General features: G+C 39.0%; 1 protein-coding gene across 6 annotated transcripts in view; it reads right to left on the reverse strand.

Moving 5' to 3' along the window:
• TRIP12 (thyroid hormone receptor interactor 12) overlaps positions 1 to 24,666 on the reverse strand; it is a 74,802-nt gene that overhangs the window by 25,179 nt on the left and 24,957 nt on the right. For 3 of the 6 annotated variants that reach the window (XM_054166897.1, XM_054166893.1, XM_054166892.1), the window contains exons 2-13: positions 23,876 to 24,022; positions 16,680 to 16,805; positions 14,908 to 15,728; positions 7,738 to 7,843; positions 5,915 to 6,051; positions 5,186 to 5,269; positions 3,745 to 3,840; positions 2,621 to 2,769; positions 2,253 to 2,288; positions 2,071 to 2,166; positions 1,614 to 1,706; positions 1,327 to 1,488 (exon numbers count right to left, since the gene is read on the reverse strand). In XM_054166897.1, the coding sequence (XP_054022872.1) occupies positions 1,327 to 1,488; positions 1,614 to 1,706; positions 2,071 to 2,166; positions 2,253 to 2,288; positions 2,621 to 2,769; positions 3,745 to 3,840; positions 5,186 to 5,269; positions 5,915 to 6,051; positions 7,738 to 7,843; positions 14,908 to 15,728; positions 16,680 to 16,805; positions 23,876 to 23,973 (2,004 nt within the window). In that variant the 5' untranslated portion in view covers positions 23,974 to 24,022. The remainder of the gene's footprint in view (positions 1 to 1,326; positions 1,489 to 1,613; positions 1,707 to 2,070; positions 2,167 to 2,252; positions 2,289 to 2,620; positions 2,770 to 3,744; positions 3,841 to 5,185; positions 5,270 to 5,914; positions 6,052 to 7,737; positions 7,844 to 14,907; positions 15,729 to 16,679; positions 16,806 to 23,875; positions 24,023 to 24,666) is intronic. The other 3 variants (XM_054166896.1, XM_054166895.1, XM_054166894.1) reach the window with 2 other exon arrangements.

Raw genomic sequence — 24,666 nt, forward strand, 5'->3', positions numbered from 1 at the left:
GGCTTCAACTGTTCAAGAGAACTGGAAATGTTTCTACAAATAATCAGCAACTAAGGAGAATCTCCCAGGCAGCCAGTACCAGAACAAGAGGACACAGTCTCAGGCTGTGCCAGGGGAGGTTTAGGTTGGATGTTAGGAAGAAGTTCTATACAGAGAGAGTGATTGCCTATTGGAATGGGCGGCCCGGGGAGGTGGTGGAGTCACCATCATTGGAGGTGTTCGGGAGGAGACTTGATGGGGTACTTGGTGCCATGGTTTAGTTGATTAGGTGGGTTGGACGCGATGATCTTGAAGGTCTCTTCCAACCTGGTTTATTCTATGTATCTCTGTCCTTGGTTGGATGCAGAGGGAGCATGGTGGTCAGGATGAGGGAATTAGCACCTTCTTTGACAGAGTTTTTAACAGTCAGACCAGTTGTTTGCTGGATACCCAGCCCCCTGAGCTCAAAGGTAGGAATGGGGACCAAAATGAAGCTCCCACACTCCGAAAGATGATCGACACTTCCCTAGGTAAAAGAACTGACTGGATGGCCAAGCCCAAAGAACAGTGGTGAAATGAGTTATATCCAGCTGGTGACTATCACAAGTGGTGTTCCACAGGGGGCCATTTTTCTATAACATCTTTACCAATAATCTAGCTGCACAGATCTATGCACCCTCAGTAAGTCTGCAGATGGCACCAAAGTGGGTGGAAGTGTTGATCTGCTCAAGAATAGGAAGGCTCTACAGAGGGACCTGGACAGGCTCTTGAGAACAGGTCTTATGAGGAGCAGCTGAGGGAACAGAGGTTGTTTAGCCTGGAGTAAAGAAAAATAAGTGGAGACCTTATTGCTCTCTACAACTGCCTGAAAGGAGGTTGAAGTGAGGTGGGTGTTGGTATCTTCCCCCTAGTAAGAAATGATAGGACATGAGGAAATGGCATCCAGTTGCACCAGGGGAAGTTCACATTGGACATCAGAAGAAACTTATTCCCTGAAAAAGTTCTCTTAAGACTGGAATAGGCTGTCCAGGGTAGTGGTTGAATCCCCATCCCTGGAGATGTTCAAGAGACACAAAGATGTGGTGCTGCCAGTCATGGCTTAGCAAAGTTAGATAGTGGTTGGACTTGATGATCTTAAAAGGCTTTTTCCAACCAAAACCATTCAAAAAAATAAGACCATTACAAATCCTCAAGAATACTTACAAAACCTGAAAGCATAGAAACTTTAAGGCAATTATCACATGGCAAAGGCAAAAAAAAACATAGTAAGGAAATAGGTATCTGAAGGTATCTTTACACTACTTTCAGGCCAAAAATAAACCTTCTCATTTTATAATAGCTTCTTACCTGATGGGTCAACCTTTGTGTAAGCAGTGGCAAAGAGTCTGCCACAAAGTGAAACTCATCAGGTGTTATACTCTGGCAACAGTTGGCCGCAATAGCTAGCGCATTCCTCTGTGCATTTATACTGAAGAATTCCAGATACAGCAAGCAGTCTGCCAACCCACCCTATAATAAAAGAAACAAGTATTTTCGCACTCAAGCTCACTAAAATTCACAAACTTGTTCTCTTGTTTCACCGTGATGAAAGATCACAAAGATGTAGCACTGGCAGAGTGCCTTTATTCACTTACCGCTTGCAGAATGGCTTTACTATGCCTGCGTGATAACATTTCCAGGGCTGTAAGCGCCTGCTCTGCCACATCAATGCACTGAATAACTTGCAGCTACAAAAACACAAGAAAGCCTGCAGATAAATTTCTAAACCAATTTTTGAAAACAATCATCTTCATTAATACAGGCTAACTGTTCAAGTATTAAAACATGTGCCAATACAGCAGCACTGTAATGAAGCTAGGTCAGTGGCAGAGCTATCCCATTTTGTATAAATACACAGTATCTTCCCAACACCAGACAGCAAAGTTCCAGTGAATCAGACTTTTCAGGGTGAACAGGTGTAAATCTGATTTTAAAAGCTTCTCACACATTATGTATTATCTAGTAAGCTATGAAAGCAAGTCTATCTTCATGGCATAGCCTCAAGTTAAAATTTCCTCAGATTAGTTTAACATTGTTTTGATTCCATTTTACCTTTTCCAAGAAGACAGGAATTGCATCTACCACTACAGCAGATGATCTGGGAAGTGCTTCCATCATATATGTTAAAGCTCGACACGCATGGTTCATCTATAAAACCAAATATCTACTTATTTAAAGTTCAGAGGATACATTTATACTCTTTAAGAGAGATTTTAAATACAAAAATCACTTACAATGTCAAAGTTGTGCTCCATCTGCAGCAACGTTATCTGTTTTAAGAAAATAATTGTTAGTTTAGTAAAAAAAAAAAATCTAGGTATCAGCACTAAAGAGAACACATCAGTATGGTAGCTTTGACATGGGACTTTGAATTTTGGTAGAGGTTTCTGAAGAGCCACTACCTATCCCTAAGCTGTTCAAGATTTAACAAAACTATCAACATTTAGTAAAACATGCCCTCAAAAACAAATAGTGAGATGAACAAATACACATATGCACAGATGTAATTAAGAATATATCACTTGAATAAAGACTATTTAATTTAAGCAAGCTATTGGGTGAAATCATATCCTCCAATTGAAATACAAGATTTAATCTTTACCAAAGCTGGTACAACACTCTTGACTGGAAATCCTCCTAATGTTTCTTCATTTCCCATAACCAACAGCTGGCACATCTCTATCACTGCCTGCAGTTGCTGACTTTCATCAGTGGCTTGGAGACCTTGTAACAGCTGTTGGGCTTTAGAACCTAGATAACCAGAAAAAAAAAAAAATTAGGAAAGAAGGTATTAGAAAAGCTAAGTGTTAAAAGGAACAGTTATGCTATACTTCTGCCAGAGTGGAAGACCAGAGATAGCTTGTTTTCGTCTGCAATTGTAGTTTCACTTCCTTTCCCTGTCATAAAAAGGGGAGGATAGGAAAGGGAGACAAAGATCTCACTCGTGGCTACCTTTCCAGTGCACACTGGTCAGCACAGGGAATCCACCACACTGGTCGCCATAGCCTTCTTGCCAACCTACAGCAGGTGCCAAAGCCCACTCCACTCCGTCTTTATAAAGCAAGAGACTTTTCAACACACCCCAGATAGAGCACATGCAGTGTATCCATGAGACCCCATATCCTCCTCTTGGCAGACAGTGTAAGGGCTACCCTTGGCTCTCCTGGGAAGCCAAACAGACTCAGAATAGAAGGTACCCATCATGTTCAGCTGCATAATGCAGATGTGGTGAAACAAGACTAAGGACCCATGTTCTCACAGATACACTGTCTGAAGGAAATCTGTCTGAAATGTAAAATACCTTTGAAACTATAAAGAATATACCTTAGAACTAACATCTAATAGTTTTAAAGCTAGCTCAAGCATTTTTTAATGGTAGCAACAACCCCAAGGGAGAGGTCTTTTGTTAAGCAGCCCACCATGCAAAAGAAAAAGGAAGGGGTAAAAAGGCAAGAACCCTCCCTTCCCCATCTAGAAGGGAACATTAAGATACCCCCATAAAACAAAAAGGAAATATAGCTAAAGCAAATTTCTCTCCCATATAGGAAGGCAAGGAAATTAATATAGTTGACCAGTAGTCTTGCGCTACATGACGTACAAAGCTCCAACATGTAAAATAGTGTACTGAACTATGAAGCTAATACAAATAGTAGAATATACTAGTGGCTGAATTCTACTAGTCTGGAAGTGGAAAGAATTAAGTCAAATTAGACAAACTTTGCTTACTAGCTCCACTTCCAATTGTCCTGTGGAAGAGCTGCGACATCCGAGGACCAAGAGGGCCAAACAGGTGAGGAGGAAGACCCCTAGCCTCTAATAGAGCTAAAAGCAAACAGAGGATAACAGCCATTGTCAAAGCTTCTATGTATATTTTTAAAATCTTAAATTCCATGATGCTAAAAGTAAAGGCTACTAGAATTTCGATACTTTAAGAAAGAAGAGTTAAGATTAGATGACTGCAGCTACCTCAATTGTGGGGGAAAAAAACACCAAAAAAGCCCAAAAACCACACATGACCAAAACACCCAAATTACCCTAAGGGAACAAATTACTCATTTCTGTATGCATCAGAGCATTAAAACCCTTGGAAGTTCACCCACTAAGCTTCCAGAGTTATATTATACAGAAGAAATCCAGTCTACTAAGTTGTTTTAAACACAGATCCACAATAGCAGATACATCAGACTCTAATTTCAAATCTGAATTCAAACTATATAAAAATAGGTTAATCTTAACATTTATGGGAGCTGAATGTCACTGCCAAGCCAAAAAACGACACTGACCTTAATTTGCTGATGAGCAGAAGAGGGAAGAACTGTTAGATATTAGGATTCTTTTAGGCTTTGTTTTAAACACTTGATAGTAGTGTTACTTAAGCCAGACTAAGTGGGTGATTCTGATTTTTATGACAGCAACCATGACTACTGCTGATCAAAGCAGTAATGATTAACCGTAAAGCAATTTCTCAGCATTCTTAATGCTTATAGTAAGCTCAAGTATGCAGGTGAACTGGTAGTGACACGGTACTCATTCCCACAATAAATATCCACATTAACCAAAACCTATCATTTGCAGGGAAGACCCTGATCTCAGAACTGCTTGCAATGGAGTGGCAAAAACCATTAAAAAACAGTTGCAGGAGAGGCAAACAGTTTACAGCTGCCTGTACACTCAGAGACCTGAATCCCTCAGCCCAAGCACAAAAGCAAGCATTTTAAGAATATTCTACTTTCATTTGGTCAAAACTCACAGCAATGCGAGTATCAACAAGCAGCACGGAAAATAAAACGTTACCCAGAAGCAGGCAGAGTAACAGTAGACCTAACCTGGCCTATCAACTGAAGGCATTCTTGCAAAGACATTTTCATATTTGCACTTACAAAATTAATAGGACCAAGCTCTCAATTCTCACCCCCTCCTCCTGAAAAGTCAGTAGTACTTTATTATATACACCATGTAAATCAGTCCAGATGCTATGCCACCCCTCCAGACACTGCACCTTTAGCGCATTAAGGCCTGTAACTCCATACTTCAGAACTGAGCAAAGCAACACAGAGAAACAAAAGACAGCCTTCCCACTATGTATAATGTAGTATTCGGGTAAGGATGGCTATTTATATACTGGAAACAAACAAACAGAAGATGTAATTATTAACAACTTTTATACCTTGTAGTCTTCCCATCTCAGAGTCATCTGACTCACTTTCTCCAGAGGTTGTCATACCTACAGCCCCAGCAACAGAACTAGAAGCTAAAGAAATAAAAAGAGAGATTAACACAAATTACAATGCCTTTAAAGCCACAAAATTTCTATTGATTCCACTGTCGAGGAAAGTATTCACACTATCAGAAGAGTGCTCTAGATTTAACATTGCCACCATCATACTTCTGTGAAATTATAATCTTAGACTAGTCTACTTTCCAAAAGCTAAAGAGAGGCTGTATTAATACAAGATAATGAAAAAATACTTGAAAAAGCTAAATCAGCAAATTTCCTTTCAAATTTACCTGCACCCCCAGTAAATTTACACTTTTCTTTGAGTATTATGCTGCACTTAGTTTCTGTTAACTCTGACTTTCCAGGTGATATAATTAGCTTTAAGCAGAATGTCAAATGTTTAAGACCAGCACAATTGCTGGAAAGCTCCTTTGAACTCACTACTGATTAAGACCAGATGATAAAAATTTGCCTTTCAATAGGACTGTGCAAGTGAGAATATGTAACTTGCTTACAGATTTCTGCAGTACAAACAAATCTGCAATTTCAGAAAACTTGTCGAATTATTTATGAGCAGGTACAGAAGAGCTTTTAGACAGTAAATGCACGCCTTGTATATTCTGAGCAGTTTGGTATGTATACTAAAACCGCCTTGTTTGGAATTTCTTCTTACTTTACCTGCAGCTCCTTGGGGAGCCTCATCTGTACGTGCAGCTGAGGAGTTAACTCCATCCTGGTTGTTGTCAGGATCAGCCATCTTCTCCTGTCGGCGAGCTTCAGCTGCTCCTCTTTTGCCCAGGCCAGAGCCTCGCCGACTAAAGATGCAAAAACCAAAAGTGTCTTAGTTCATAAAGGTGAGTTTACTCACGAGACTACTCAAAACCACAACACATTTAAATAGATCACAGAATGGTCTAGGCCAGAAGGGACCTCCAATGGTCAACTAGTCTGACCTTCCCACAGTTGGACATCCTCAACTAGATCAGGTTGCCCAAGCTTTACCTTAAATATCTCCAGGGAAGGGGCCTCAACCACCTCTCTGGGCAACCTGTTCCAGGGTTCCACCACCCTCATAGTAAAAAGCTTGCTCCTGATATCCAATTTAAATCTGCCCTTCTCCAGTTTGAAGCCATTGCCCCTTGTCCTGTCACTACAGGCCTTTGTAGTCTCTCTCCATCCTTCCTGTAGACCTCCTTCAGGCTGCTATTAGGTGTCTCCAGAGCCTCCTCTTCTCCAGGCTGAACAACCACAGCTCCCCCAGCCTGTCCTTGTAGCATAGGTGCTCCAATCCCCAATCATTTCATGGCCTGCCTTTGGACCTGCTCCATCAGATTCATGTCCTTTCTATTTTGAGGGCTCAAGTCCTGTACACAGTCCTCCAGGTGAGGTCTCACTAGAGCAAAGCAGCGGAATCACCTCTCTGGATCTGCTGGCAATGCATCTTTTGATGCGGCCCAGGATGTGATTGGCCTTCTGGTCTGCAAGCACACACTGCCTGTTATGTCCAGCTTCCCATCCATCAGCACCCCCAGATCCTTTTCAACAGGGCTGCTTTCCTCATCCCCCACTCTGTATTGAGAGAAAGGACTGTTCTGGCCCTGGGTGCAGAACCTTGCACTTGCTCTCACTGAACCTCATGAGATTCACCTGGGCCCACCTCTGGGTCCCTCTGGATGACGTCCCCTCCCTCTAGTGTATCGACAATACCACACAGCTTGGTGTCATCTGCAAACTTGCTGATGGTGAACTCAATCGTGCTGTCTATGTCATTGAGAAAAATATTCAACAGTACAGGGTTCCAGGACAGACCCCTGTGGGACACCACTTGTCACTGCTCTCCATCTGGACTTTAACCCATTGAGCACCACCCCTCTGGATGCTACCATCCAGCCAGGTCCTTATCCATGGAACAGACTTAAAGCTTAAGTCTGGCTTCAGAATATAAGCAAGTACAAAAATTTTTTGCATCACAGGACATATTTACTCTTACCTCTCATTGAATCTAGCCACTGATTTCAATTACTAATTCAGTACTTCTCCCCTTCATCAGAAAGCATACCAAGTACTTAGATACTTGTGGTACTGCTCAGATGCAGATGATGGCCAGCTTCACAACTTACACTATTTAAACAGGCTCCTTTGGGGTTCCATGAAAGCTTATTTTTCAGAATAGTATTATAACAGATAGTAGTTTAGCATTCTCTTTGTGTTTAGTATCTTTTTAAATAACATCTCCTCTAAGAAAGGGATTACTTGAACTTGTGATGGTAAGCTTTGGATGTTCCTTTGCCCCCTCCACAGATGAGTGACTCAAAGATCTGATGGTTACAAACTATTTGCTATCCTTGATAACCATGCACAGAGTGACCCAGAAGGCCTGAAAAGTTACAGCTACTTCTACAATAGCAAACTAATAGATGGACATGGCCAGTTTTCATGCATGAAAATGATAGTAATATGAAGCCACTGCAGTAACTGTCTTTCATTATCTTACGTCTCACCTGGTGCTAGCACAGGAGCCCGTGGTCTTTTGCCGTGTGCTCCGCCGCAAACTGGGGAGCTCAGCAGGAGGTGATTCACTGCGCTTCTTTGTTGATTTTCTTAGACCTATGCAAAGAGTCAAGTGCAAATTAGTCTTTAAAGTTACACAGCAGCTCTACAAAGAAATGAAACCATGCACAGGAAACTTCCATCTAGAACAGCTTATACACAAAGATCACAATAATCCCACACCAACTTTTAGTTACCTGCTATGCCAGTAACAGAATAGTACAGGTATTTGCTTTTGAGTTAAGTAATACAAACCTCCGAGCTGTTACATAGACATCTTTTCCTAACCCACAAACTGTAGTTTTAGAAGCGTCTGCAAGTCTCTCATGCTAAACAGATATCACATTATGTGATACAGATTCATTATTTCCACATGTTGATGTCCAAAACACTTTCAAGAGAGAAAAATAAATTGTCTTTGGTGGGGAGGGCAGTGGTGATTTCCCCCCACATCTCAGTAAATCTGAGTGGCATGAATTTGACATTCTTCACTAGTTGAATCATTAATTCTTAGCCAATTTTATTCATATTACTATGGCTTAGGAATAACTGCCTTAAATCAAAACATGCAAGCACTGCCAGTGTCATGTGTATTATTAAACTTCCTATTTAGATCACTTTAACCCCTTTCACTGTCATTAAGGTCTTCCTTACAGCAAATAAGCAAGTATCTCTTCACAATTTTGGAACAGGACTTCAAGTTTTCAATTTAGAAGTGTTTATACTATTGATACTGATCCAAATGATATTCATTTGCTCTAGGTTACAAAGCCATTGTTCTGATGATACATCCCCCTGAGGAACCAGGTACATCTCAGACACAAAAGAACTCATCCAATACAACATTCTCAGATGACGATCAAGTTCACTATCCCAGGGTGAAGGATCTCATAACAGCTTCCAAACCCGAAGTCAGGTAATCCAAGTGTTGAAAGTTCAAAATACTTATGTGGCCCAGCTTTACACATTGGTACAGTCTGCCTGTACAATAAATACAGAACTCTAACATGCATCTCAAATATATTCTTACTAGAAGAAATGCGAACAATTTTGAGAAGATGAGAAAGTTAGATTACTACTCCCTCTTCTGGCAACAAAGCAGACATAAAACATGTTTAAGTGTGCTATGATTTTGAACACAGTACCTACCAAACTGGCATCTATCTCCTTAATGCCAAAACATCCCAGGAACACTGAATTAAGGTGCTAAGAGATTAAATTGTAACTATGCAGCTTCTAACTGTGTATTTAACAGAAAAACCAAAAATTATCTGGATCTGGGTGAACAGTCTGCTCTTTCAAGCACTGCATTTTATTAGACCCAGATACAATGCTGCATGCAGTTAAGTTCCATGTAGATGATGGTTAACCTGCATATTTACCACACACTTTGCTTACTAACTCAAGAAAACTTGGCAGCCTTAATAACGAGGTTCTTTAACAGCCACCAAGCACTGAACTGAAGCAGGCCAGCCATTTGAATTTTCAGATGGTCTATACATGTAGAACAAAAGTATTTGTTTTCTCAAATATTGAAAAACAGTGGCTTTTACTACATATGCTTTCAAACAAACAAAAATCTAAGTTGAAATTGCTAGAATTGAACTACACAATGACCTCCATCCTATTTACATGTCACTGGGGGGGTGGTGGTGTGGATGAGGAGAAGTGTGTTATACAGGTACAAGATAAAACTGGTTTAGAGTAGTTATAGCAGGACCCCATGCCATAGTTATCTAAGCTTCTCAAGTACTAGAAGTACACAGATGCAAAACTTCTCATAACTGCTTGTATTTTACAAGAGAAAATGCATGCTTTACCTGGCACTGTATTAATCCACAGATAAAATCTGTTTATCACTGTGAGTTCATATTACATATATGGAAAAGTAGGCTACTCAGTACCTCTAACAGTATGGTGACATTTTAAAGTGAGATGTCTTTCTGCTTTATATTTAGGAGAATAAATTTATCACCCTGTTACAGTAGAGTTCACTGGGGAAAATAAAGAATTGAAATGTGTATGTCAGCACACCACTTACTATTCCAAATTTATTTTCAAGTAGGTAGATCTAAGCATTAAGTAACTTTGTATCTGCTGAGTAAAGCAGCAACAAGCCATGACTGTTAAGTGAAGACTGACTTGCATCAAAGTATTTCTGCTAAGGGCATAGGTTACAGAAAAGAGCAGGACTAGCTTGACAGTTTACAGTTGTTTAACAGTATAGTACGCCCACTCATGTCTTGCTGTCCCCAAACCAATCCAAACACATACAGGGTGCATACCTTATACACACTCTTTTTCTGTTAGCATCCTGTCAGTTTGGAGAGTTGAGCTTACTAAACATGGGGTCAGATGGGCAGACACCATAAAGCAATAAGGTAATAAAGCTGTGAAATGGGTTGTCCTTTTCCATAAGGGGCATTAAATTAACTTAGCTATCTCTTTAAACTGAATTACCTCAGTAAGAGGATATTAGAGAATATGGAGTCACCCAGCTACTGCTCTGTAGATGAGCTGCATAACACATCATAGCCTGGGCACCCAGGACAGTTTAGCTCATTTTCTCCTGCCACTCAGCAAGAATACTCTACCTGTCAAATCTTTTTGCATGCTTCTCTTTTACCAAGTCTTTACTTTTCTACCTCTAATTTGTCTGCCAGGGCACATATGAGCTTCCACCTCCCTCTCATTTCAAAGACTAAAAAAGAAGCAAAGAAAAACTTCTCAGTGCTTGTTGCCTTCCTGCTGTTCAGTGTTACTTTCTGCCCTTAAAGTTTGCTCTTTAAGAAGACTTCTTAAGTCTATCTTATCACCACCTTTTGCAAATTCATTGAGCTTTCCAAATACCTTAAACTCAGGGCTGCTAATTTCTACAGCATAGGACTGAACCTTCTTCCTTTCATTCTCAGTGACACGAAAATGTGTTCCTCTCCCTTAACACACTGCCAGCACAGCCTCCTCAAAGCATTAGTTCTGTATCTGGAGGAGCTACAGGAAGCTAACAACCACAAGCCTTCACTGGTAAAGCAATCAGCATTCCACAAGATAGGATTAGTTGCCTTGTGACTGCCTGGTGAAGAAACACACCAGTCATATTGCTGCAGAGTGACTGGTTTGATCCTCATCTTGAGAAGTGTAACACACAGATCTATCATAAAGAGATCTCATTCAAATAGCTAACAGAAGTTACTAACAGAGATGACCTTTCAATAAACCAAAAGAAAAATTGGGTTTGAGCAGTTCATATTCAGTTCATAAACTTCAGTATTCAAGCAGAGGCACAGGTTTTCTTATAGCAAACATACATGCTCATGCTCTGACATCATCCTATTTACATGCTGAACACACATGTTAATGACTCAGAAGGACAATAAACCTAAACAGGCTAAACTTGAAACAGCACAGACTACCAGAAATTGGGGGGGGGGGGGGGGGGGGGACAGGAAAAACACACACACAAAAACAAACAAGAAGTCCTGCAAACAAACAAAAGAGAACACAAACACTTAAATTTGAAGACTAGTCAGCCTCTCTCTTTTAAAAGGCATTTTTTTTATTGTATGAAAGAAACATTCTGGATGTAGCTGTCTGGCATTCACTTACTTGAAGACTGTCTTAGCCATGTTGAAACAAAGCTAGTCAGACTTGTCCTTCATTTGCAGTACAGAAAGATAATCAGCAGAGAATTATTTGCTAGGACTGAAAGTTTAGACTTCAAGCTCGTCTCCTGTGTTGGGCTGCTCTCCATCTCATGCAATAAAGATAGGGTGAAAATAGCTGTGGCAGGGAAGGCAAAACAACCTCCTGTCATTCTAATACTCCCCCTCCCTCAGTACTAACCCAAGTAATTTCAGCTCTTGATTACAACCCCACCACCACAGTTAAACCCAGTATTTCCAAAGATACAGACAGTACTGTCACTCAATCCCAAATAAACTGAAGTCAGAGCCATTTTCAGGTTCTTTAGTCCCTCACCTCTCAAAACCACAAGTTAACACACCATTCAAGCTCTGTATTCACCTTTTATGGCTTTCCAGTATATCCTAATAATCTCTCCAGTCTCCAAAATCTTAAAAGCAATAGGTAGAGGCTTTTCAGCCAGGGACAGCTACCCTAGATGCCCTGTTGTTGGCACTGTCACAGCCAACACTGCCAGCGTCTTCCTACTTAAGGGCCATACAACATAAAAAGGGCAGTAGTGATTTTCAATAATAATGGAGACATAATTAAGCTTGCATTTATGTTGTTACATGATCAGTGAGACAATCTCCTTTGCAACATTTTAGAAATCCCTACAAAATATAGGGCTTGAAAGGGATACAAAAAAACAGTCAACAATACATTCACTTCCCCTCCCTGCTCCCAAAACAGAGCTACAAAAGTTGATCAAAAACTTTAGCCTAGCCTGGTTTTACTCTTCAAACAAATTCTCCTGCTGTTATTCTGTGATGTCACTGCTCAGTTACACAAACTTGTGTAGCTAAAGACTCTAAAAGTCATTTTGGTTTCAATTAGCACCTCTTAATTATTCAGTAAGGAATGGACAAGAAACCTTGGGGTATGGACCTCCAACATACGAAAAGCTTCTGCAAAGACTGTGACCATAGCTCTCCTCATTCTACTCCACTCTAAGAATGCCAGCTCAGCTTTTACGTTTTTTCCTTCTAGTACCCCGCAACTGCAGTACCCAGTAGCGAACAGCATTGCATTTATACAGACATGACTGACCATGTTAGCCAGCATAATTTACCCTCCCACTTTCTTCCTACAAACACTCCCAGGGCTGTTATTTCTGAAGTTTTGCAGCTCCTTACACAGTTATGTTTGCATGTTTCCTATTTATCTCCCATCAGTTCTACATGTGCTATTTCAAACTTCTAACATCTACTTCATATTACACCCTTATACAAGCCTACAGAGTTTTAGCTTTCTCTTTCTACACAAGATTACTGTAACTTCTAAGGAATGCTTCCAGGCTATGGTGTGTACATCTCCATACTTTAGATCACCATTTGCTTTACTGCTTCAGAAAGCATTAGAAAAGTCAGTATTTGTGTGGAAAATTGTCTGCTTCTGCTCCCGTATCCTCAAAGACTACTAGTGTGCAGCACACAAAATGTTCCCATTGTTCCTTAAAAACCTACCCTGACAGTTTCTTTCCTTAGTATTTTCTTGACACTTCTCAGCATTATCCAAAAATGTGTGTTTTATTAAAATATTTCAAGTTTTTCACAATATTTTCAAGTTAGCAAAGCTGTGACAGAAACTGCTGTTTTTAAAAAAAGGCTAAGCTACCAAGTTATTATTGATTACAAGTTCATTTCAATATGTTGTCCAAGAGCTCTAATGCTCTATTTGAGAGGCTGAGACTATTTGAAAATAATCACAGTTTAACACTTCAATATTGAGTTCTTGCTCTTAGTGACACTATATAATAAGCAATGGAGTAAGTTTTGCTGTAATGTACAGTAAATTAATAAGGCATTAGATGTTTAGACTTCTGAAATCACATATTAGTACTTGCTCCCCTCAAACTCAGATGTCATCTAGAAAAAGCAAGTGTAACTTCTATTAAGTATAGAAACATCTCTCATGCTGCTTTGTACCTCTTGCGAGTGACTTTATATATATATATATACACACGCCTATATTTCACACAACTTGGTTTTGTGACATGAACATCTTACATTGAACTAAGTTTCTCTTTTTGCAAAAGATGAATTTTTCAGATCATGGAAGAGCTAAAGCTAGTGAACCTGGCTTTCTCAGTACATTCTTTGTGGAGACAGTTTAGGTTCATTTTCTCAATGCTGTTTTTCAAACTACTCAATATATCCCTTATTGTGCTATCCCATTCTATCCTCATTCCTTACAGTTTTGCAACCTGGTATAAATTATTCTCTGCGTTCACATTCTCACTGTTCACTTGTGGAAGGTGGATTCTTTCTTCTTCTTGTTACTTTTCTTCATTGCTAAAAAGTTGCTGGTATTCAGGACAGACTTACCCAAGAACCCCTTGGCCAGTCCCATTTCTACCAGATTCCCATCCACTTCCCCTGGACTCCACACCTTGTGCAAATTCAGAGTTTTTACTCTGGAATTCATCACCCAGTAAGTTCTGAACCATACAGCAGGTAGGAAAAAAATGTTACTATAAAGAACATAACACCTCTTTACTTCCCCAATGCCACTCTTCATCCATTAAGTTCGGCCATTCCAGAATCAATATTCCAGTCATACAAGTTATCCAAAACAAGCCTGTTAAGTCAACTAAATCTATTTTGTTTACAAATTAAGACATCCCGTCCCTATTGTTTATTTCACACATCTCCTGCATTAGTATTAGTTACAGATATGTCCCAGTTGTGACAGACTACTCTGATCATGTCTAGATAAAGCAGTAACACTTAGCAAGCTTAGAAACCCAACTTCTAAATCAAGTTTCAGAGAGTACATTCTATAAGCAAATGACCGTACACAAAATCAGCATAGAGCTTTTCCAAAACATTTTGTTCAAGGCAACAAAGCTACAAGTATATCTGCACACTAGAAAGCAAGTGCTCTAATTGAAGACAGCCCACCTTTCTTAGTGACAATGTTCAAGGAACAGTACCTGCTATTCAAAAATCCAGCACCACAGAAAGAATTGGTTTTTTTAGGTACAGTTTAATAGAGAAGCAACTAACATCCTGGCTACTGAGTATACTAAGTTCAAAAGATTACTGTTCTCACAGTAAGGAAAAAAGTTAAAGTGAACTTTTTCAGTTTTCCAACATTTGTAATTCCTGCTTCAGGACAGAAAGGTTAAGAAAAATCTAACAGGAACAATATAATCAGGATAATTCTGTAGCACATACATCCCCATCACAACATTCAACTATTTCACACATTTTATTTTTTTAATTGATTTGCAAGACAGAGAAGCAACTTAAACTTCCAGAACACTGATTGTATCATTTGCTTTAGCTGTAGATAATTTCCACCAAAGCTTTACTTAAAAGCTCAGCAGAACACACTTAAAGCAATTTCTCTAAGCAGATCCCAAAAAGCTTGCAAACAATAGAAGTATTTGTTTAGAAGACCCAAAATGCTTATTTTTCCACAAAATAACAACTTACTTGCTAGCTTAGCCTGTAATCCTGAAGGTCCAGGTTTTGATGTCTCCGATTTGGAGGAGCCTGGCAGAGACAGTTTTGTTTTAGGGAGACTGACTTTTGGGCTGAATCGAGCAGCCCAGTCAAACTTCGAAGAGCCACCTGTTTTACTTGTTTCTTTGTCCCTGCTACTCCTCCTTGGACTGGGGCTGGATGCAGAACGGGAACGTCTAGCCTTATTCTGGTCCTTTCCCTGTTTCACTCTGGCACCCTGAGGAACAGCAGAAGAAGCAGAGGCAACAGCAGAAGAAGCAGAGGCAACAGCAGAAGATGAGGAAGATGTGGAAGCTGAAGAAGAAGAATCAGTGATGGTGCTACACCCAGCTTTGGCTGAGGTCACCGATTTTGAAGCCAGCTTGGAGAGTTTTGCTGACTTCTCTTCAGTGCCAGTTGATTCAACTACTGAACTACTCTTTATACAAGACAGATTCTCTGTCCTTTTCCTTTTCTGACTTCGGGAGCTACCAGCAGCTCCACCCTTTCTGGTGTGAGCCTTGCTTGTTGATGGCAACTGTGTAGACTTCGGCTGTTCTTGGTCTAAGTGTCTTCTTTTAGATTTAGTATGTGGCTTGTTAGTTTCCAAGGAAGTTTCAGTGTGTTGAAGTGCTTTGGGTTTTTTAGCAGAGCTAGGAGAATTGGTCCTCCTGTAATCTGGACTAGCACTGCGTTTAACTCCTCGGGAATTGTCTTTCTTAGGCACTTGCCCCGTTTTTTGCTTCTCTGAAGTACTGACTCTCTCTGGATCTTCTTGTTCTGGTATTGAAACAGCAGACGAACTACAGGCTCTGTAGAAGCAAGCAGAAACAGCATTAGTGTTGAACTCCGGAAATCTCACAGTTGCAACAGTTTTGGAAGATAAATGTTAGCATTGTCTGGAAAGGGCAGGTAGAAACACTGTTGACTAAGTTTATGTTAAGAGAGAAAAAAAAAAATAACATGCTTATATGAGAACAGTCACATCACAAATCTTTACCATGAAAAGTAAAATAAATTACAAAATTAAAGTTCAGTGCATTGCTTTGTGAGGAACAAGATATGAGGTAACTGGGATAGATTTTACTATCCCATTTCAGTAGACATGTCAAACTGTTTCAAAAAAATAAAAACTCAAGCCATGAATCTATTATTTGAATGTTTTAGATTATGAGTTCTACAAGAGTAAGGAGTGTTCAGTAATGCATAACTAGTCATAACTGGATTCTAGTTCAAGAAAGGCTCTTAATGAAAGGATAGTTTCTCATGAACCTTTTGAACAAAGTGAAGAATCACAAACATGGCAAAACTCTCTTCTACGTCATAGAAAACTGGTGTGTATATATAGCAGCAGTGTATGAAGAGCAGACATAACTCTGATGATTATTCTGAACAGGCATATTTTACATGTTTCTCTTAATATTGGATATTGCTCAGAACTGTTTGGGTAATGTTCTCCCAACACAAAGTGGAAGAAGGGAAGGACAACCTTGCAAGTATTCCAGGACTAGTTATGCAGAAATCATTTCCTCATCATCATTGATGGAATGTTCTTGATTGGTGAATTAGAAAAACAAAACACTATGCGAAACACTGAAATATATCCACTGAATGCAATGCCTGGATTAGAAAACAACAAAACAGAACAAACCCACACAACTCTAGACATGCATTCTTATAAGAACTCTATATAACTGGATATATTACACACAACTGTGAGCACAGATAACACCAGTTAATATATGGATATGAAGTGCCATTACCTTTTAGAAAAGTGTCCCTTGGACTGCTCAGAAGTAGTATTAGACTGCACTTTGGGTGTCTTTGAAATAGATTTTCTACTCTCAGGAGGGCTATGTGCCTTATGTTTTGCCTGCCCTAAATGTGACCTGTCAGCGAAAGTCAAAACAGAAAGCTATCAGGATTCCAAGATAAGGATATAGACCCGTAGGTGGAATTACTTTTATTTTTGGACCATTTACAGGTATTAGTTTACAGCTTCCAACTTCCCCATATCAACACACAACATTAGAGCATTCTTCAAAAGGACCACCTGTTGCAGCCACAAATCACTATCACTCTAACTTCTCTAAGGCATGCAAATACTTACTATATTTAATGAGTAACACATCATCTCACACCTGAGCTGTCCCAATGAATTCCTGTTTTTCTGCAGTGTGTGTGTGTCTGTGTTCACATAGATAAGACACAATAGGTCTTCCCAGCAGCTTTCAGATACACACAAGAAATGGGGATTTTTTTGAGCTCTGACTACAAGACAAAGATAATACTATAGATAAAATCTTAGAATCATAGAATTGTTTCAGTTGGAAAAGACATCTTGAGTCCAACACCACCATCGACAGAATATTTTATCTGTCTCTTCATCCTGATTGGGTGGTCTATAACACACTCCCACCCAGATGTCTGCCTTCTTGGCCCTCCCCCTGATTCTGACCTATAAAACTATCACCACCACCAGTAACCTCAATACAATCCAAATGCTCCTTGATATACCAGGCCACACCACACCACTACCGCTCCTTCCTTGCCTATACCTTCTAATGAGTTTGTAGCTGTTGACTGGGGCACTCAAGTCATACAAGATATTCCACCATATTTCTGTGCTAGCTACTACACCAGTTTTCCTGACACAAACTTTCAAATAACTCCTTCCAACCAAATGCCAGAAATCTCATACTAAAGGCAGAGCAAAGTCTGGTATTGACCAAAACATTTCACCAGACACTTCAGGATTTCAACAAAAACTTAAATATAAACCTTAGAAGAAATATGAAGTCTAATCACCTAAGTGATAACCACATGATAATTTGCTTACAGTCAGAATTGTAAAAGCAAGAAAAACGGTCGTACTACTGAGCTAACTTTCCTTTCTCCATATTCAAATTTAGTCACTCAAATAGACAAAAGCACTTAAGACATATTAAAAGTATCTTGTCTCATTTTGGAAGAGCACAGCAGGTTGAAAAGAATTTGACAGCATCTTCTCCATACTCCAATAATTTGATTTAATTTCTCATACTAGAAAAATTAAGTTCTACTATCAAAAGTAAGTAAAATGCAACTCTCTAGCTCACGATAGCAAACTTCATCAAGGTTAACTCAGGTTTGTTTTACCTAATCTTGAGTGTCTGGATTTTCCAAACAGATTAAGACATGACATATAATTTTCCCTTTGAAATGTTCTTATTATGGGAGTAACAGAAGTTATTACATAATGTATACTTGGCAGCAATCTCATTTATGTAAGCTAACTGATTAGGGTTCATTTATTTCAAAGTATATTTTAAAAAGTTGTTTCCCCTCTAATATTTTTGTTTTGCTTTCATTAGAACAGGATTCAACTTAGTGCTTTAGATATTCATAAAACACAAGTAATAAATCTTTTCAACTAAAATATGGCTGAAGCAATACATCACAACATCATCTACTTAAATCATGCACTCAAGCATTTTCACTTGCTCCAGGCTTCCTACCTTTCACCTTTAAACCCTTCAGGTTCTCAAGTTTAAAAGAACAATTTCTACCAATATCAAATTTATATGGACTAATACATCTAGAACTACATCCTGGGAATTGTGTATAGTGTATTATGCAGACTATTTATATTTGCTTTATTTTCTGTATTCATGAAATTATCAGTAGCAATAACACAGTGAGCAGAAAATTAACATTAGAAACAAACAAGGAGTCAAAACCAATGGGGATTTAACTTTTAAAGACCTACTGTGCTCTCACTTCTTATTGAGTTTAATCATTCTCCTTGCATGTGCTGCAAAGAGAAGGTACCTAAGACAATAGCAACTGTGCATGCAGTAGCATGTCAAAAAGGAGCATGACATTAACCCTCCTTCTCTAACTTACATGATGGCAAACAGACTGACAACGTGAGAGACTGCAGGATTGAGTTAAAAACTTTTAACCACACAACAACAAACACGAATTGTCCCAGTTCGTACGAGGTATGACAGTTTGCTTAAGGCCACAGTAAAAGTTAACTTACACACACAGACTAATAGAATAGACTGGTAAGCTAGAAGTGAATTGAGTGCTACAAAAGATACAAGGGCAGCTGGAAGATGCATTCTTATTCAAGGTTGTAAGCTATCTGGTACTTTTGGCCATGATTCAATGTTTTTAACTTGTAACTTGCCTAGTCACAAGCTCTTTATTGTATTTCATTAATGTATCATTCATTCAGAAGCTTCATTTTAAAAATATACTCTAAAAACAGGTATTTCTAGAGGCTAAGCTCCTCAACAATGAAAACCAATGAAGCTTAAGTATTTATGATCTTGTGTTTGTCCATTTCCATTCACAGGAGCAGATCTCAGAAAACAGCATTTGCTGCATCCTCAAGTGGGGTTGGGGGGGGGTTAATGTTTTGTGGAGTTTTCTTTTGTTTGGTGTTTTTTATTTAGTTGGTTGTTGGTGGTGATGACGATGAAAGGTTAAAATCTAACAACTTAAAAGCCGGTTTCATAACCCACTCCAAGGCTTCTCTCACTTGGCAAGGTTGTATGTTAACACATATTTAAATCTATAGCTTCAGTTTAGAGTAACACAAATAGAAGTGGACAAGTGGCCCACCATGTAGTTTACAGTATTTCTCAGAACAATCTCATGTACACTGCCAGCCCTTACACTTTCTTAGCAAAACCATAATAAAAAAAACAATTAAAACTTGTCCTCAAAGTTACACTATGCATATTTTAAAAATCCATATCTTTTTGTAGTTAATAAAAGAGTGTTTTGTCTAAATCATATAGCTCACTCAGCTGCTGAGGAATTAATCACTTCCAAACAAAGTTCACAAAACCAGACAGACTTTTTACTTCTGTCAAAAGTACAGAAGAATTGTGTAAATTAAAGGGGGGGGAGGGAAAGGAACATACACAACATCACACACAGACACCAGACAAGTTTCAGAAATGTTCTAAATATTCTACTTACTCAATTCTACACTAAACATAGTTTACAGGAATCTCAGGTAAGATGTTAACAGTTAATGTATTAACTGAATATATTAAACATGTGATTATTATTAATATTCAGGTGTTTAATAAAACAATTTTTAAAATTACAGTAATGTTAGTTTAATATTATTAAAATCAATAGCTAATATCACCAGATTATATAATATATAATGAGAATGCATCCTGTTCAGAACAAAAAGTAGTTTAACAACACTTAGGTTTTAGTATTCGGTAAAGGTCAGTCCAAAGGGTTTTCCCAATTGTGCTTGTACCAACATGCACCTAACAAAGATCTCTTATTTTTCACTTAGCCTTCAATGCCAAATGCTAATGTTAGAGTTAGAAAACTCACTTTTTTCTTCAATACCATGCTTTCATAAACAATTGCAACAGTAGTCATTTATATCAAAATGATACTGCTGTTCCTAAAGACTTCAGCAAAGGGACAACATGCAGATGATTGTGCACTACTGTCATGCCATGCCACTAGAAAAGAAAATTTTCCAGCAGTAGTAAATAGGTCTAGGGCCACTTCCATTACTCCACACTTATATGCTGAAACATTGCTCATAACTGAAAGAACTGTCAGCTGCACCTCTTTCAGAAAAGATCTTATTGTGTGCCTTCAGTATCACTTCCAAATTGCTCCCATTCCAAGCAAATAATACAGCACCACTGGGAGCTCAAGCCACAAGGACATGATTCTGCAACACTGATGGTAATGATATAGATACAGAGATAAAAAAGCAACAGTATCTTCCAACCCCTCCTGCCCCTATGAAAAGTGTGTTGTCATTAATACATCTGCTTCTCATTCCCCTTTGGTTCACTGCTGCAAAGGGAAGTTTTACATATTGTTGCTTCCTTACAAACCTGCAGAGTCAGCCTTCAATGGAAAAGTGATGGAAGAGATCAGACAGATTTACTTCCAAGATTGCCGCAACAATCTTTCCAGCTTTGAGCCTAGCATTAGTTTGTCTCTTTTTAACCAAAGGAAAAAAAAAGTAAATAAAACTTAAACAATCAAACTATCTATCAAGTTACTGTGAGTGCAAATTACGTAGTAAAACTCCAGCAGAACAGGCTCCCCTGGTCATTTTGACAAGTACTGATGGTTACTTAAGTGACATCAAACAAGCCCAGTTTAGAGGAAAATGGGTGGTTTGCATTGCTGCTTCCAGGTTAAGCCAAATCTGGCAGTATTAGATGTCATAGCAAGAGTCTGTGTTTGTTTTACATACTAGACCAGCAAGGCGTTGGGAATTTTCAAAGTCTTCATGCATGTGAACAGTAGAGGCTCACCAAATTAAGTGAAGGCTTAACAAAAGACTGTTAAGCTGCGAAGGGGTCAAAGACTATAGAAGGATGTTTATTAGCATTTCCTCCTGGATGTGGTATCATGCTCCAGCCCCTCTTTTCAACATCTTACTCAAGTGAAGCCTACAGTAGCATTCACTCCAATTAGAGTGTGAGACCAAGGCTATCACAGAGCTAGTACTACCAAAGGCTAGATGATCACTTGCTTACATTGGACTTCAAAAGCCTCATATTACAGGCTACAAAAACTCCAGAAGTTTAACTTAACTTTCACTTAATTTCTATTTTGAAAATGCAAGCACCCTGGCCACAAGAAAGTTTTAAGAATAAAGCTGTTGCATTTCTCTCATTCAGAAGGTATTTATAGAGAGCAGAAGCACAAGCACTCAAATTTTAACAGTATCAAAACTTGTTCTTGCTCAAAAAGTTATGATTGTATATCTATGACAAAAGTGAAGTAACCTTCTACAACAGTTAAGAAGGTGTGGTCCCTCAATTTGCTTACAAACTTCGTGGCTAAATTCAGCTGCAAATCCCCTACATACTCGCATTACTCCTTAAACTCCCTCGGCTGTTTGTGTACTGGCGCTGGTTTGTTTGAGTTCCTTTTAAAGAAACGTGCATCTAAAAGTGGCTCAAAAATCTCATACTGTCTGCAACAACTATCTCAAGTAGAGAAGATCAACAGAGGAAAAAAAAAAAAAAAAGGTGGGGAAAAAAAAAATCTCTAGACCAAGGCAGTTGAGGACCAACACCCATCATCTATGCCGTTCAATGATTTGTACTTCAAAGCAAATCAGATTACAACCGTAAGTGGCTTGGATGCATGAACTGCTCTTCTAGAGCACAACTTGAGTTGTTTCACCCAACAACAAAAAAATAAAATTCCAATTCTATTGCTCCAAGACCATTAGCAAAAGCACAGCAGGTGAGGACCACAAATGTACCTCAAAAGAACATTTCCAACTCCATATAAGATACTAACATACAACACACCCTAAGTTCAGGTATTTGTACAATGTGAGTGTTATTGAAACTGGTGTTTCCATAGTTTGTTCTATTGAAATGATTTTACAGCTGAAATTGAGGAGTTTGATTTTACAGACAAAAATGCAAAAGAGAGACTGGAAATAAATTAGTGTCTCAAGTGTCCCAAAAACACTCACGTCGGAAAAGGTTGTAAGCAATTAGTCTGCTTTTGTTTCCTATTTTGTTTAATTTCAGGGGTTTGTGTTGTTTGGGTTTTTTTCTATTGTAGCAGCCAAAGCAGCATGCATCACCACAGCATGGTATGGCATAACATAGAAGGTACATCAAGCTGTGAACTCTAGACCATCTTATGTACTGCTCAGCAGCAGAACTAGAGCATAATACCCCACTAGATGCATTGAAGGATGAGTCTTAAGACAGTCAAACAGAGAAAACATGAATTATCTGAGTCCCTGTCTCTATTTCACCTAACAAATTTTCAAGGACCTGGTAGATCTGTCTTACATCGTTCCTCTTCTCATTGATATTTCTGCCTAGCAGCTTACTGAAGACAAGATACAGGATACAAAAGGAAATACTGATTGTAAAGCTTATATTAACCAGGATGTTTCACCCAGACCTTTACGTATGCTTTGCCAGCTCAAAATGCTTATTCAGAGATAGAAAGGCAGGGCAGGTCTTGTTCCAAAGAGACCATGTTTTCAGATGCTGGTTAAGCTTCCATTAATTTTACTTAAGCAGAGACCTTTACTGTAACCAAAGCAAACATAGTTCAGGAGTGCAATAGACACTTGCTGCTCATGTAAGCAAGACTGACAGGTTTGGTGAGGGATAGAAGAACTCCTGTCAGTTAGGACAAGTTGCATTGTGAATCAGTGGGTGACAGCATAAGCAACGTAATTGCAATGCACCACAACACTGGACAAGTAACTTTCTTACAAGAAAATAGTGCTACCCCTAAAACTCTGACTCACTGTAGAGCTTCTTCCCAGCATTCTGCTGTAAAGCCTGAATAAGCAGCAGATTATCTGTAGAAGAATCCTCCACTCCGTGTCCTAACAGCTTGCCTATAATTCTTTATTCCAGGGACAGGGTTATTCACCCAGGTCAAGTTCAGTATAAAGGGAAAGAGCTGGTAGGGCAGTATCTAACTTCAACATCCATTCAGATAGAACACAGAATGGAAGAGTTCACCATGCACCAGTTAAAGAAGGAGTATTTTCCAAAATCAATTCCCATGGCAACATAACAGAGGTGCAAATTAACTCAAGCCTCTATAATGAGGAGATAGATTTTCCTGAGTTTCAAACATCAGTCTCCCTTATCACTGACACCTGCATTTTTTGTTATCAGGGAAGAAAGAGGGGAAGAAACCTGTTACACCCTGTGATTTCTGGAATATAACTGAATTACAATTACACTTCCCCCCCCCCCCCATAGATCTACTAGTGCTATTCCAGCTAAACATACATAATAGTAAATTGATCATTTTTTCATCCCATGCAGTAACAGTACAAATCACACTTCCGAAGCAAAAAAAATTATGCAGGTTTCAGTGCTGGAATTGCAGGGTAGAGAACTTTATTCTCTAATTGAATCACATCAGCTTTGCTTGCATACATTAAAAGACATTCATACATCTGTAACAGTCATACCTTCCTCCTACTGCGTCGTCTTGTGGCTGGGCCCCAGCAGTGTTCCTCTGTGAACGTCGCAGTGACCCCCCTGGATTGTTATTAGGCCGGTTGGACATTGGCACCTCTCTCCTGAAGGGACATACCCTTTCTAGACACTATCATTCACTGAAAGACAAAAGAGAGATAGTCATAAGACATTTGGCATGAAGACTCATAGCCATGCCTCAAGAAGCAAATGTGAAGTGCTAGTGTTTAAGCAAAAACTTGAGAAAAAAAACCTTTGCACAAATTTTAGTTAAAAGATACAGACCAGGATTCTTCAAGAACATTTAGATCCTGAACAGAAAGCAACCACTTTCAGTATATATAGCATACAGATGACCTATTGAACTACATGATCCCTCTCAGCTCTTAGCTATGATAGCACAGTTCTTTCCTGGGAGGCTTCTAAGATGTTAAGGAGACAGGACAAATGCAATTTAGGAGAATCTGTATTTGTCAACATCAAGGAAAAAAACACCCTAGTACAAGCCAGTACCTGAGAGGGAGCAAAAGCTTTTATGTATTTTAACTCTAATTGTGGGAGATAACAGTTTGAGGAATAAGCCACAGTATCTACAAGATTGCAGAAGAAGTGTAACTACTGTGCTGTCAAAACATCTTCTTTCTTCCTTCTCTCGTCTGATTTATACAACTTCAATTTGCATAAAAGAAGATACATAGTCAATCAGTAAAAAAGATCTAGCTATATAAGCAAGAAGTTCTTGCTCATGAAAACAGTGGACAAAAATTTGAGACAGAAAAATTAA

Source organism: Dryobates pubescens, chromosome 13 (assembly GCF_014839835.1).
Source record: "Dryobates pubescens isolate bDryPub1 chromosome 13, bDryPub1.pri, whole genome shotgun sequence".
Taxonomy (NCBI): Eukaryota; Metazoa; Chordata; class Aves; order Piciformes; family Picidae; genus Dryobates; species Dryobates pubescens.